General features: G+C 48.6%; 1 protein-coding gene across 15 annotated transcripts in view; it reads left to right on the top strand.

The window, feature by feature from the left end:
- Positions 1-2,270: 2,270 nt before the first annotated feature.
- LOC309539617 (uncharacterized protein) overlaps positions 2,271-13,840 on the top strand; it is a 28,650-nt gene continuing 17,080 nt past the window's right edge. For 3 of the 15 annotated variants that reach the window (XR_014222874.1, XM_082236014.1, XM_082236013.1), the window contains exons 1-2: positions 4,986-5,737; positions 9,289-9,444. Coding sequence is in view for 2 of the 15 variants with exons in the window: in XM_082236014.1 (XP_082092140.1) it covers positions 9,339-9,444 (106 nt within the window). In the remaining 13 variants the exon portion in view is untranslated. The other 12 variants (XR_014222875.1, XR_014222882.1, XR_014222870.1 and 9 more) reach the window with 10 other exon arrangements.

The raw sequence follows: 13,840 nt of genomic DNA, 5'->3' as shown, positions 1-13,840 counted from the left end.
CTGTGGAAAGGTAGGTGAATATGCAGTTTGCCACTTGCCAGCTGTAGACTTCAGAGATGGGCTTCAGGATCAACTTTGAAAGATGTATGCTGCCCACCATGTGAGTTATAAAGTCCGCTTTGGATGTGAAGGCTGTTTTGACTTTGGGCAGGACCAGAGTGGGAGAAAAGTGTGGAATCCACAGAAAAATGGTTTAGTGTGGGTGAAGCCTGGGCAGGACATGTTGAGCTAGAGGTGCAGCCTGTGGCCGATTCACACGGCAGTTTATTCCATTGTCCTGGCGTTTCCCTGACTGTGAATTTCTGCATTATGGTTGACCTTTCACACGACATAAAAGGCACTTCTGGGAAAGCAATGGAATATAACTCTTATTTAGTGTGCATGACTGTTATTTGATTCCAGAAAAAAAAAAAATCCATTTGCAGTACCTCCTGCCAGAAAATCGCAGGGGTGAAGTGATTAAATTTGAGGCAGTACACTGGCATAACAGATCTTTCCCGGTGTTCTCACAAGGGAACAGAAGAATGCATGGGCAGAAATGGTGGAGCAGTAGCGATATTGCCTGCTGGTGTTCACTGTTGTGTATGAAGGATATTGACAAGCTGGAAGGTGTGCAGAGGAGGGCAACCAAGATGATCAAGGGTCTGGAAAAGGCAAGTCTTAAGAAGAACGGCTGAAGGAGCTGGGTATGTTTAGCCTGGAAAAGAGGAGACTGAGAGGAGATATGATAGCCATCTTCAAATATCTCAAAGACTGTTACATGGACTACGGAGCAAGTTTGCTTTATCCTACTCTGGACGGTAGAACCCGAACCAGTGGCTTCAAGTTGCAAGAAAGGAGATTCAGACTAAACCTTCAGAAAAACTTTCTGACAGTAAGAGCTGTTAGAATGTGGAATAGTCTCCCTTGGGGGGTTGTGGACTCTCCTTCGTGGGAGGTTTTTAACCAGAGGTCGGATGACCATCTGTCATGGATGCTTTAGCTGAGATTCTTGCATTGCAGGGGGTTGGACTAGATGACCCTGAGATCCCTTCCAACTCTATGATCCCAGCATGGCAGAGCATAACACTTTTGATCTTCAGGGTATGCGTCATGGCAACAAATTTAATTTTAACCAATTTAGGCTGCCATCCTAATCCCACTCTTCAGAGTGTATGCACCAATGAATTCAATATAATTTATTTATGGGTAGGCACGGTTAGCACTGTAGCATTACTGAATTATTATTTATACCCCGCCTCCCCCCACCCCTCACGGGAATTAGCTTCAATACTTGAGGCACCAGACGACCTTAACGCAACATCACATACTCAACGCCCTTAAGAAAGTTGCCAAACTTCCGAGAATGTTGCAAACTTTTCCGCATTCTGCAAAGCACGCGGGAGTGTTGTCAGCGCGCTAAGCAAGACGAGCAGGCGCCTATGTGCCTAAGCCGCAGATATGCTGTTTTACAGCGCTGTGCAAATCGCGCATCAAATGTGCAAGCAAGCAGCGCCGGTTTTGCACAGCTCAAAGCAAGCGCATGCGTTTCTAATTTCTTTTCGCAAGAACTGTTATTTTTGCATTCATCTACAAACGCATGTCTGCACCTGTCTTGCGAGTGCCATGTTTGCCCTATTCTGAAAATGCATGCGTGCACTTTTCTTGCAAGTGCTATTATTTCCGCATTACTCTGCAAACGCATGTCTGCACCTATCCATCTATCTAGACTAGTACTATTATTTTTTGCATTACTCTGAAAATGCATGCATATGCAGCTTCTCTTCTCCAGCAAAGCGCGCGCCTCACTGTCAAAATCGGAGAGCAAAAAAAAAAACCCACGCACGGACAGAAAGAAGAAACAACGACCCAATCCTATTCATCTAACAGGCAGCTCCTTATTTCCTTCCCGGGACCTCGAGCCCCGCCCCGCTCTCACCTCCCATCTCCCGCTCCTCCAATCAGGGAAGCCCTTCCCCCGCCACGCCCCCTTCTCTTCTTGCCCCTGCGCGGCCAGAACCAGGAGCCCCGGCCGCCCCAGCGCGCCTATCGCCAGCCCGCGCTTCCGATTGGCTCCCGCGCGCCCACGTGGGCTCACCCGAACGGCCCTCCCCCATTCCGTCACGCCCCTTCTCTCTCTCTCTCACCGGCGTGCGAGCGCGAGAGCTCGGAAGGGGGGGGGGGCGGGGCGAAGCGTGCGCGCGGAAGGGGGAGGGCGAAGGGAAGGAAGGGAAGGCGGCGCGGGGATTGGTTGCTAGGGCGCTGACGTCAGAGACCCGGAGGGCGGGGAGAAAGCTGAGGCACGGAAAAAGGTCAAACTAAAGGCGAGGAGAAGCGGCGGCAGCGGCGGCCGGAGCGGCGGAGGGAGGGGGGGCGGCGGATTGGGCGGGAGGGGAGAGAGCGAGAGCCCCCCCGCACCCCCACCCCCACAGCAGGTACGGGCGGGGGGGGGAGGAGGAGGAGTGGGGTGCGCTGTTCCCCGTGGCCACGCCCCCTTCCTCACCTTTGGGGGGGCTTTGTGGGGGGGCATAGAAGAGGTGCCCCCCGTACCCTTTTCTCATTGCTTCTCCTCAGGAGCCCCTGAACTTATAGGGGTGACGCCTCTGGTTGCCCTCATGTAATGTGTGTCCCCCCCAAACCAAAATACACAGATAAGCACCCTAAGGTGCCAGCCCTCCTCACTGTCTTAGGCGCTTCTGGCTGCCCCCTATATTTCCTATGGTCCCCCCCCCAAATGGGGTCAGAAACTGCCCTCCCCTCTTTTTTTCTGGCACTTCTGCAAAAAAGAGCAACAGCCACCCCCCCACGTAGGGGTGACCCCTGGGCTTCTCCTGCCCTCAGGAGCCCCTAGACTTAAACGAGGAAGTCTCTGCTTCCCCTCATGTAATGTGTCCTTTCCTCCCCCCCCCCAACGCACACATAACCACCCTAAGGTGCCAGTCCTCGTGGTCTGTGTGCTTCTGAGACGTATGTAAGTGTGTGTCCCCCCCCCACCTCACTTATGGGGTCAAAAGCAGGAAGCTCCCCCCCCCACTTTTTCGGCACTTCTCTGAAAGAAAACGACAGCCCCACATTGAAACACATCTATATTCAGCTCCTCAAATAAGTCTCTCTGCTCTTTTGCGTTTTTTTTGGGGGGGGGCACCATGCTAGAGTGCCCCCATATCTGTCCCAAGTGTCCCGGAGAAGTACCAACAGTCCTGTGCTTGTCTCTTTCCACGCTCCTGCTCCCACCTAAGTTGACAAGCTTCCTCCTTGCTGTGTTTCTGGGCATTGAGGATGTCAAGGGAATGTGAAGGGGTGGGGTGGGGGCTTGCTGAAAAGTGAACTGGTACAAAAGGGAAAGGTGCTGTTTGAAAAAGGGTCTCTGTTCTATATGCTATGGGCAAGCTCTCTCTCTCTCTCACACACACACAAACAAAAATATATATGCATGCCATGACCTCTGCATGCCCCGCAGGGTCCTTTTCTGGTTACGTTGGGTGATGCGGAGGGGAGAGAAAGATGTTTTCCCTGCTTTGCTGTCAAGATTCCTTTAGGGAGGAATGTCACAGATGGGTTGGAAGAGTTGGTGATACAAGACGCAAAAGAGTTCTGTCGTTTTGCCCTGAGAGGTCTTCTCTGTTAGGACAGCTGTACTGCGTAAGAAGGCAGCCCTGATTCCTTTGATTATCTTTTTGGAGCACCCCGTCTTGGTGATTGCTGTTTGACACTTTAGTCGTCCTTTAGGGGGCAACTGGGTGTTTGGGGAAAGAGCATAACCCAGCAGCTGGCAGAGCTTTCCCTTTCTCTGTAGAATTGAGGAAGCGGGGCAGGGGATATCCGGAGTGTTTCCCTCAAGCTTCCCAGCAAAGTAGTTTCTATAAAAGACGGATATCAAGTGACAGTTTTGTGTAACACTCTTCACTTCCTTGTTTATCTGCTTTCCTTAGCTAGGCTTGCCACTTCTTTAAGATGGTTGATGGATGATGTTGTACGGACTAAATATATAAATATATATCCCATGATGTCTGGTAGGGAGGGACTGGGACTAAAACAGCATATTTGTTTCTTCATGGCCATTGCAAGCAGCGTTGGATTGAAGGAAAGGGAGTTTGTGCGAGGAAGCAAGAATGAGACAAGAGAAGTCTCGGAGCTGTAGCGTATAGCAACAGGAGGTTGCTCCTGAGCTGGAAACCTGGGTTCTGCTTTCTGAAACTTTCTGCTGACAGTACACTTCTTAGGGGGAATCTGAGTGACTGCTGATGCAGCATTGCTGCTCAGGATTTTTTAAAAATAAAAATTGTGGTTCATTGAAATTACTCCATTTCGATGTGCTGTTCCCAGGCCCGCGGTGATTGACAGCTGTGCATCTGAGATGTGGATATTGCCTGTTCACTATATGAGCAGTTGCTGCTTTGTATCAGGAAACCACTCTATTTATATCGTTGTTGTTTTTACAGGGCTAAATGAAGAAATCACATGTACACCTAAGTAGATGATTGTTTGAAATAAGTGCGAAACCTCTAGAATGAGAACAGATGTAAATTGCTGTAGTCATAGGGTGACTTCTCTGCAATCAGCCGATAGCTCATCACAGCACAGTCTTAACTGAACCTGCCAGACTTGTCAGCATGCTTACTCAATCCTATCCCACCCTGTCTCGTTTTGCAGAACAGCAGTAAAGAACGCTGGTGAGGGCAAACCTCCACAGAGTAATGAAAAGCGAATGTCTTAGCATTTTGACATCAGGGTAGAGAATTCTTCCTCCCAGCTGCTTTCCTCAGGAGGCTTATCCAGTTTGTTGATTTGAATAAAAATGGACACAATTAGCTCAATTAGCTGCTATATAAAATCTCAGTTTTCTGGCCTGATTCCTCCCGCTCTCAGCCCCACAATTCCCAAGGACTAGAATTATTTTGGTTTTGCTATAATTATCCTCATATGGGTGGGGCTCTTTGAAGGCTGCTCACCTTTTCTTTTTTTGGGCTGCCTTAGCTTTTTGTAAGAAGTTGTAGAAGTCTCTTTTCCCTTCCCAAACAGTTTGGACTGAACACAGCAGAGTTGAGTTCGCTTGCTCTAATAACATATCACATGAGGGAGGGCATAACCTCAGAAGGGGTATTGAAAGCAAAAAGTGGAGATTCCATTGGCCTTTTTACAAACTGGGTTAAAAATTAAGCTCCGTCTGTGGTGTGTTAATGTGCCCCTGGAAAATATGTCACCAATTTCATAGCTGCCTTCCACATCTTGAAGTGTGGGCAAGAAGCAGTAACTCAGCAGATCATTCCAGATCTTATGACCTTAGTGGGTTTGCGTAGGTCACTAGCCTAAATATGTTTGCGTTCTCTATAGCAAGTGACACAAGCATTTTTTCTCAAAACCTTGAGGTTTTATTCACATTGGCCTTTTTTGCACTTTGTTGCTCATGAGATCTGGAACAAGTACACAATCTCTTGCAGTACAATACACAGCTCTTTACATATGTCATGTTATAAGTCCCTTTCAAATCTGAGGAGATGGTTAAATTGTTGGGAGTAAAAATAGTGTTGCTGTGAGACATATTCTCAGTGGTAGTGCCTGTTGGGATACTTGTACGTGCATCACGAGTATGAGGAAGTAGTTATGTAATAAGAGTTTTCCATCCTATTCCACCTACAGCCTTCCAAGCAGCCCTGAGAACGGGATTTCCCTCATACTGAACATTATGGAGAATGGGCTGTTCCTTTATCTTCTGTGTTGGACATCATTGAGTTGGGAGCAGGTTGCAGCTGTTACAGTTGGGTTGTGTGGGAAAAGGGAGTTTGGGTACAGTCTAGATCAGTGTTTCCCAACGTTTTTTGGGCAAAGGCACACTTGTTTCATGAAAAAAATCTCGAGGCACACCACCATGCCAGATGGGGAAAGGTCACTTTTTACTTATGTAAAAAAAAAAAAAAGTAACAGCATAGAAGGTACCGTATTTTTCGCACTATAGGACGCACTTTTTCCCCTCCAAAAATGAAGGGGAAATGTGTGTGCGTCCTATGGTGCGAATGCAGGCTTTTGCTGAAGCCTGGAGAGCGAGAGGGGTCCGTGCGCACCGACCCCTCTCGCTCTCCAGGCTTCAGGAAGCTATCCCAAGTCTTGCAAGCCCGGCGGGATGTCCCGCGGGCTCGCAAGGCTTGCGGGCAGCAGCCTGCACCCAAAAGCTGGGGACAGCGGGGAGGCGCAGAGCCGCCACCCCGCTATTCCCCGACCTGATCTGGAGGCTGGCGGGGGGAGAAGCAAGCCTGCTTCTCCCCCCCACCATCCCCACAACCTCCAGATCAGGTCGGGGAAAAGCGGGATGGCGGCGCTTCGCCATCCCGCTATTCCCCGACCTGATGGGGAGGCTGGGGGGGGAGAGAAGCAAGCCTGCTTCTCCCCCCCACCATCCCCACAACCTCCAGATCAGGTCGGGGAAAAGCGGGATGGCGGCGCTCCGCCATCCCGCTATTCCCCGACCTGATGGGGAGGCTGGGGGGGGGGAGAAGCAAGCCTGCTTCTCCCCCCCACCATCCCCACAACCTCCAGATCAGGTCGGGGAAAAGCGGGATGGCGGCGCTCCGCCATCCCGCTATTCCCCGACCTGATCTGGAGGCTGTGGGGGGGGGAGCCTCCAGGCTTCAGGAGAGCCCCACCGCCAGCCCCACAAGCTCGGGGGACAGCGGGAGAGGCGCAGCGCGCCCTTCCCGCTGTCCCCCGACTTGTCTAGAAGGCTGGCGGGGGGAGAAGCCTGCTCCTCCCCGTCGCCAGCCCCGCAAACTCGGGGGACAGCGGGAGAGGCGCAGCGCGCCTTTGCCGCTGTACCCCGACTTGTCTAGAAGGCTGGCGGGGGAAGAAGCCTGCTCCTCCCCGTCGCCAGCCCTGCAAACTCGGGGGACAGCGGGAGAGGCGCAGCGCGCCTTTGCCGCTGTACCCCGACTTGTCTAGAAGGCTGGCGGGGGAAGAAGCCTGCTCCTCCCCGTCGCCAGCCCTGCAAACTCGGTGGACAGCGGGAGAGGCGCAGCGCGCCTTTGCCGCTGTACCCCGACTTGTCTAGAAGGCTGGCGGGGGAAGAAGCCTGCTCCTCCCCGTCGCCAGCCCTGCAAACTCGGGGGACAGCGGGAGAGGCGCAGCGCGCCATCCCGCTGTCTCCCGACATGGTTTGGAGGCTGGCGGAAGGCTTCCTCCAGCCCCAGCCCCGCAAGTTCCCAGAGCGATGCCAAAGCTGCGCGCAGCTTCGGCATGGCTCTGGGTCCCGTTCTGGGGGAGGGGGAAGCTCGGGCTTCCCCGCCCCAGCCCCGCGCCTGGCGGGGGGGGGATAAATTTTTTTTGCCTTTATTTCCCCCCCCAAAATCTAGGTGCGTCCTATGGACCGGTGCGTCCAATAGTCCGAAAAATACGGTAATGGTTAGGCTAGCATCCCTCTTCCAAATATGCTAGGTTTTTATTTGCAGGGACTGTTCTACATGGGAAAGCATTCAGCACTGTCATTCTCCCATCTGCCATCTGAATTGGTACTATTCTGGGTCAACTTACTCTGCTGCATGTGTAGATGAAAATGGCACCAAGTGTGGGGGAGGGGGCAGAACAGGTTTCAGATACAGGATATTAAGCATACACGTACTTCAGATTGAACTGGTTGCTTGCTTTGCAAGTTTTCATTTCCCAAATGACTGCCTTGGCAAGCGCAATACCTACCAGGCTCAACGCCGGTCTCGCGCTGCCGCTTCCCGCGCTCTCAAGGACCCGGGAGGAGGAAGGCGTGAAGGGAATCCCGAAGGCGCGAAAACCTCGCGCATGCGCAGGCCTTCCGCCTGCGACAGCCCAGTAGGCCGGCCGAAGCGAGCGGCGATGGGATGTGGGAGGGAGCTCGCTCGCCGCCCCGCGTGTGCCTATGTGGGGCACGTTACAGCCCCGTGACGTCAGCGCCACGCAGGCAGCCAGGCAGGCAGACGGCGAGACCCCCTCGCTGGGCGGCCTCTCCTCGCCGCCGCTGCCCCGCCTCTCGCCGCCCGACTCGCCCGCCTCCCTCCCACGGCACACCAGGCAACATCTCGTGGCACACTAGTGTGCCGCGGAACACCGGTTGGGAAACACTGGTCTAGATCAGGGTAGGGAAGCTGTTTTGTCTACGTGGGCCAGACCGTTATCAGGATCAGCCTCTTTGACCAAACCTGGCAGGTGTGCAAGGCTGCCAATGTGTGACTTGCAAGGCATCACAGTGACGTCTTGTGCCGAAGTACAGTAGTACCTCGGGTTACATATGCTTCAGGTTACAGACTCCGCTAACCCAAAAATAGTACCTCGGGTTAAGAACTTTGCTTCAGGATGAGAACAGAAATCGTGCTCCGGTGGCAGCAGGAGGCCCCATTAGCTAAAGTGGTGCTTCAGGTTAAGAACAGTTTCAGGTTAAGAATGGACCTCCGGAACGAATTAAGAACTTAACCCGAGGTACCACTGTACTTTGAACTCCCAGAGTTGGGACTTAAAAGCACCTTGTGGGCTACTAAAAGGGAGGGGTTGTTCCTTACTTTTAGCAAAGAGTAGCATAGACTCCCTTGCTAAAACAGTGGTTAAAAAAATAAGGAAAAAACCCTGCATTTTAGCTGATTTTGATGCACTTCTCTTTCTGAATCCAGAAGGATGCTGTTTGGAATCTCCTGCTAAAAATGGGAGGGTCCTGCTATTTTGGCAGGGGATCAAATGCAGGCTTTCATGGAAAACTGCCTAAATGATGTAGAGGAAGCCCATTTCCTTGAAACAAGAAGGTGTTTGCTTGGAAAACGGCCAAACTGAGCAGGATTGAACCCTGCTCGTCAGCTGATAAGTGGGGGTTCATTCCTTCTCAGTTTGGCTGTGCAGTTCTGGGAACACGTACCCATCCAATGCAGGATTTAACAAGTGTCTAGTGCCTATTAGGTGACATCATGAGTGATGCCAGCCGATGGGTGAATGGACATAGTTTTGGGGAAGTAGCCTGGCAGTTCAGGTTGGACTCGTGGTGGGCCAGGATTGGCCTGAGGGCTGGAGGTTCCTCACTTCTGGCTTAGATTATATACATGCGGAAGTGAAACCTTTTGAAAGTGGTATCCGTGTATACAGTGTTTCTAGAACGGTGTGGTACGAGGAGGAAAGTTCAGCTTTCAAGTTGTTCTCAGGTGACATCTACATACATCACCATATTAAAACAATAGTTATACTAGAGTAAAATACCTGTTTATATCTTAAGAATAAATACTGCCGTGCGATTGTGGGGAAGGGAGGGCAATTGGAGAAGAATCTGTACAGTCTCTCTCATCTGCTGTTTCTTGTATTGGTTTCCAGGAGAAGATGGAGCATAAGCCCTCGTGAAATATAAGGTGCAGTGTTTGGCTATGTCGGTGGCCTTCTCCCCGTTGGTGGATGAAGCAGTGGCCTTAGCAACCATCTCCTCTCTGGGGAGCAGAGAGAATTCTTTCTCCCTCTCTTCCTGCCCATCAGGTGTGGCCACTTCACTGCATGAAGTATGTTTGCACATGTTTCACAGTAAAATAGCCCCTAGAGCACTTCAAAGTGCTTCACAGAGCTGTAATTTCAGCTGCTCTGGGGAATCCTTTATGGTGGCACTTCCATGAGCAAATTCCTACTACTGGCATTTCTCGCAGTTAATTCTTGTGTGAATGAATCCTTCTTTCAAACCAGAGTCCAAAACTTTTCCGTTTCATAAGTTCATTAGTAACAATGAATGGGTTCCAACTGCAAATGCAGTATTAGGAAAACTTGGCAGTTTCTGTTTATTAAATGCAAGTAAAATAAACATGTCCATTTCTGGGAAAAAATGTGGAACACCAACATCACAGAGAGAATCTGAAGAAAACTTGGGGAAGGTGGTCAGTGGGAGAGATGGCAATAGAAGGGAAAGTGGCAAACCCTTTCTTCCAAGCTGAAAGGGAGAAAGATGGGGATGTCAGAGTGTTTTAAGTCCTAGAAATTTGCCACTTTCTGTTGCAGTGTTCAAGCAATTCCTCCAGTTGACAGTTAGCAGGGAGTTGTTGCCAAGTGTCTTTTCTCAATGCCTGCCGTCGAAATCTACCCTGTCCTGGGCACATCTCACAGTCCTGTCTTAAAAATGCAACAACTCAAGCTTTCTTCAAGAGGCAGCAATATATTAAAGCACAGTGATGTGGGCTTTCCGGGGGTGGGGGGGGGGGGCTGAATTGAGAATTTATTTTTTTTGCATCACGACAGGGGAAAAAATGGTTGGCATAAGAAAATATTCTCACATGCTGGGGTGTGATCTAATTTAGCACGATCAGTTTGCTTGTATTTATTAGACAAAGCAAAAAAGTATTACATTCCAAGCTTGCCTAGTATTGTATTTGCAACTGGCACCTATTCATTTTCTGCAAATGAGCTTACAAAAACAGAATTTCTGCATAGGAAAATGAACCCCCATAATTTTTTCTGCCTCATGCTGCTGGATTTTCTAAACTCAATTCTATATACATCAACGTTTGTAAGCAATTTAACATTAGTGACAACATTCCAAGCAGTAACCAGGTGCTTACTTTGCAGAAAGAAAACGTGAACTTTAGGAGGTATTTCTACCTGACTTAAATTCTATCTTAATTCTTTTTAGGGAGAATTGAAGAATGTGGGGCAGAGCTTAATGTGAACCTTCTTGAAGTCCTTCTGCAATTTTCTAGTTCTGTGTCTCTTAAGTTTATATGAATGCGATCAAAGTCGATAGGTACTTGTGGGTCAGAAATTCTTTCTGTCCCAGTTTCCATCTATTCCCCCTCCCCTGCTCACCTCCACATGCTGCCTGAAACCTTGTGTAATATTTATCTTGGTGCTAGAATGTTTCTGGAATACTTGAGGTAAATTGGATGAGGCATTTGGGAGATAAGAGGGTTCAACCAAAGGGGTGACTTCACTTCTTGAATATTCTTCAACTCTGCGTGAGTTCCCTAACCACTTGGCTCGCAACTTTTCTAATCTTTTGCTTTTAGTGGGAGTTAATAAATTGGGCCAGCTCTCATGTGGAAGTTGGCAAGTCTTAGTGTTAGGTACATATTTAATTGCAGCCTTTATCTCTCAAATGTTAGGGTAGATTGCAGGGGCAATGCCATGTTTCCATAGATGTGGGAGGAGAGGCATGGGTTGTGCAATTTTGCAATAATTTATTCTGGGTTGCTTAGCCACAACCTGTATTGTTTGCTGTTGCTGTTCCTCTCTTAGTTGTGTTACCATTCCCGCCAGTTACACTTCTGCTGGGGTTTTGTTTTTTTTAAAGGGATTGTTCAACGTGTTCTCTAGGGCTGAGGGCCATGGTTGCATGCTTGCACTTCATAGTACTGCCTTGTTTAACACAAAACAGCATTTGTGATGTGCTCATTCTCCCATCTAGTTGGTCAATAGCTCTTGACAGATGGGAGAGTGAGAACTATTTGTACAGCCTCTAAAGTGCAGGAACAAAATGCAGGACTGTCTTCCTCCCTACAGTTAGTGTTAGTTCTTAAAGTTTGAAGGAGAATGAGCAAGTGTTGCATGTGATCATCCTAGCACAACCTGCTCGTGATCTGCACGTGTCTTTATCCTTAAGTGAGGTTCCTGCTTGTCTCTGGTGGAATTTTAAAAATGCCAATACTAATGCATTTGTTTTGTACAACAGGGCACTCGACATCTTGTGTGCCATAATTCAAAATACTGCATGCAGGTTGGACGATGCACGTGGTTAAAAAGTTGTTTATGCAGAACTTGCACTGTGCGAAGTGCTTTAGAAAGCCTTGCTCATCATAATCGTATGAGGTCTATTTTTCAGATTTTGCAGATGACAAAATAAGACTGTGTAGCTCAAAATCGCTTTGAGAGTTCATAACAGCTGAGGTGGAATTTGGCCTTTTAGATCTTGGGTGAGTGGTGTAGCTTCACATCACTAGCTTTGTGAAACTGTGATGTAATTGGTTTTGATCTCGGGGGGGGGGGGCTAGTTGCTTCAAAATTTGGACATTAGGGTAAGGACAGAGGTGGCGTGAAGGAAGGAATGAGTTGTGTTATAGGTGATGGAGCTTATACAAATTAAAAGCCATATAATTCAAAGCTAGTTATACAGCAGACCCCTAATGTCTCTTTGGCTTTTCTCTGTTTTCTAAACAATGACTTCTGCATCTTCAAGCTTTCTCCTTGACCGTGAAGGCTAAACCACCTTAAAATTTTCAAGTTTGTATGTTCCTGCCAGATTTTTCATCCTGTGCTGGCATGTGGCACAACTCACAATCGACTGTGGGCTGATTCCCTTTTGGAGAAGGACAGGTTTGGCCCTAATGTTGCACACGAGCATAACTGGAAAACCTCCAAGATGTGACTTAATACCTTAGCAATACTGCATAGAAGTTTATTTACTTGGGACGTGGAGCTCTGGAACATAAGCAAAAAAGATACAGGGCTCTGTCCCAAGAAGCTTGCAGTCTGATGTTTTGATAGGAGTGGAGATGATAAAAGGAGGACCGGAGAGGGATGTGCAAGCGCTTCATGGAATAAATAGTTTTTGAGGGAGGCATTTGAAGAAAGAGTGAAGTAGTGCCCAGAATTCCTTGTAAGTTTACAACATTGGGCCTTGTTCTTTGCAATCTGTGTGCCCATATTGCAGCAGAATCTGTGGTTAATCATGTTCCCAAGTAATGGTAATTGAGTTTACACTGAAGTGAAAGTTAGAAAGATAAAAGGAAAACAAAATATTAATATTCAGTGACCTAGACAGCATTTCTGTTCCATGTCTGAAATTTCCTCTGAGGCGGTTTTTTTTAATCCCCTAGGAGTAAGGTCTCTGGGAAACTTCATTGTGTTTTTAAAGAACGGAAGCTGAATGAAAGATGCAAGAAGGAAAGGAGTGGTTGGGTCGACATTTTTTTTTTTAAAAGGGTGATATTCAACTAAATTTTACACTGAGTGAACTCACTGAAATTAAAGTTTATGACTAAGTATGAGTCCTGATTCGCGGTTGGCGCTGTAGGTTAAACCACAGAGCCTAGGGCTTGCCGATCAGAAGGTTGGCGGTTCGAATTCCCGAAATGGGGTGAGTTCCCGTTGCTCGGTCCCTGCTCCTGTCAACCTAGCAGTTTGAAAGCACGCAGTGCAAGCAGATAAATAGGTACCGCTCTAGCGGGAAGGTAAACGGTGTTTCTGTGAGCTGCTCTGGTTTGCCAGAAGCAGCTTCGTCATGTTGGCCACATGACCTAGAAGCTGTACGCTGGCTCCCTCAGCCAGTAAAGCAAGGTGAGCGCTGCAACCCCAGAGTTGTCCGCAACTGGACCTAACGGTCAGGGGTCCCTTTACCTTTACGAGTCCTGATTAGCTTATGAGGAAATTCCTCAGAACACTACCTGAAGATGACTAAAGTAGAGAAAAAGCGAAACTAGCACTGGGGGATAAGAACACAAAATAAAACATGCCAAAATAGAATTTAGAGTTATGCTGAAATGCATCTTTGCCTTTCAAAACTGTTTGTAATTTGCAAATGGCCTTTCTCTCTTTTAGCTTTTCCATAGAATCACAGAATTGTATAGACCATGAGGGTCATGTAGTCCGACCCTCTGCAATGCAGGAGCCTTTTTGAACCCATGACCCCGTGATTAAGAGTCTCGTGCTGTACAGACCAAGCTATCCATCGAGACCTTCCCCTTTACCTCCTACGACTTTTGCCATCTTTTCTGCTGCTTTGCTTACAAGTTTTCCTTGTGGGATTCGTGTGGCATCACCACAGAATTGCATGGTGGAATTTTGCTGTCCCGATTCATGTGACCTTTTGAGTAGGCTGGTGGTTAGGTTTGGTGGTGTCATGTATCATGTTGTGGCACAGCATTTGGTACATAATATTACAGAAGCCATTGTTGGC

This window comes from Podarcis vaucheri (genome assembly GCF_965113315.1).
Source record: "Podarcis vaucheri genome assembly, chromosome: 8".
Taxonomy (NCBI): Eukaryota; Metazoa; Chordata; class Lepidosauria; order Squamata; family Lacertidae; genus Podarcis; species Podarcis vaucheri.
The sequence above is the reverse complement of the archived record's forward strand: the minus strand, read 5'-3'. Positions and strand labels throughout refer to the sequence as shown.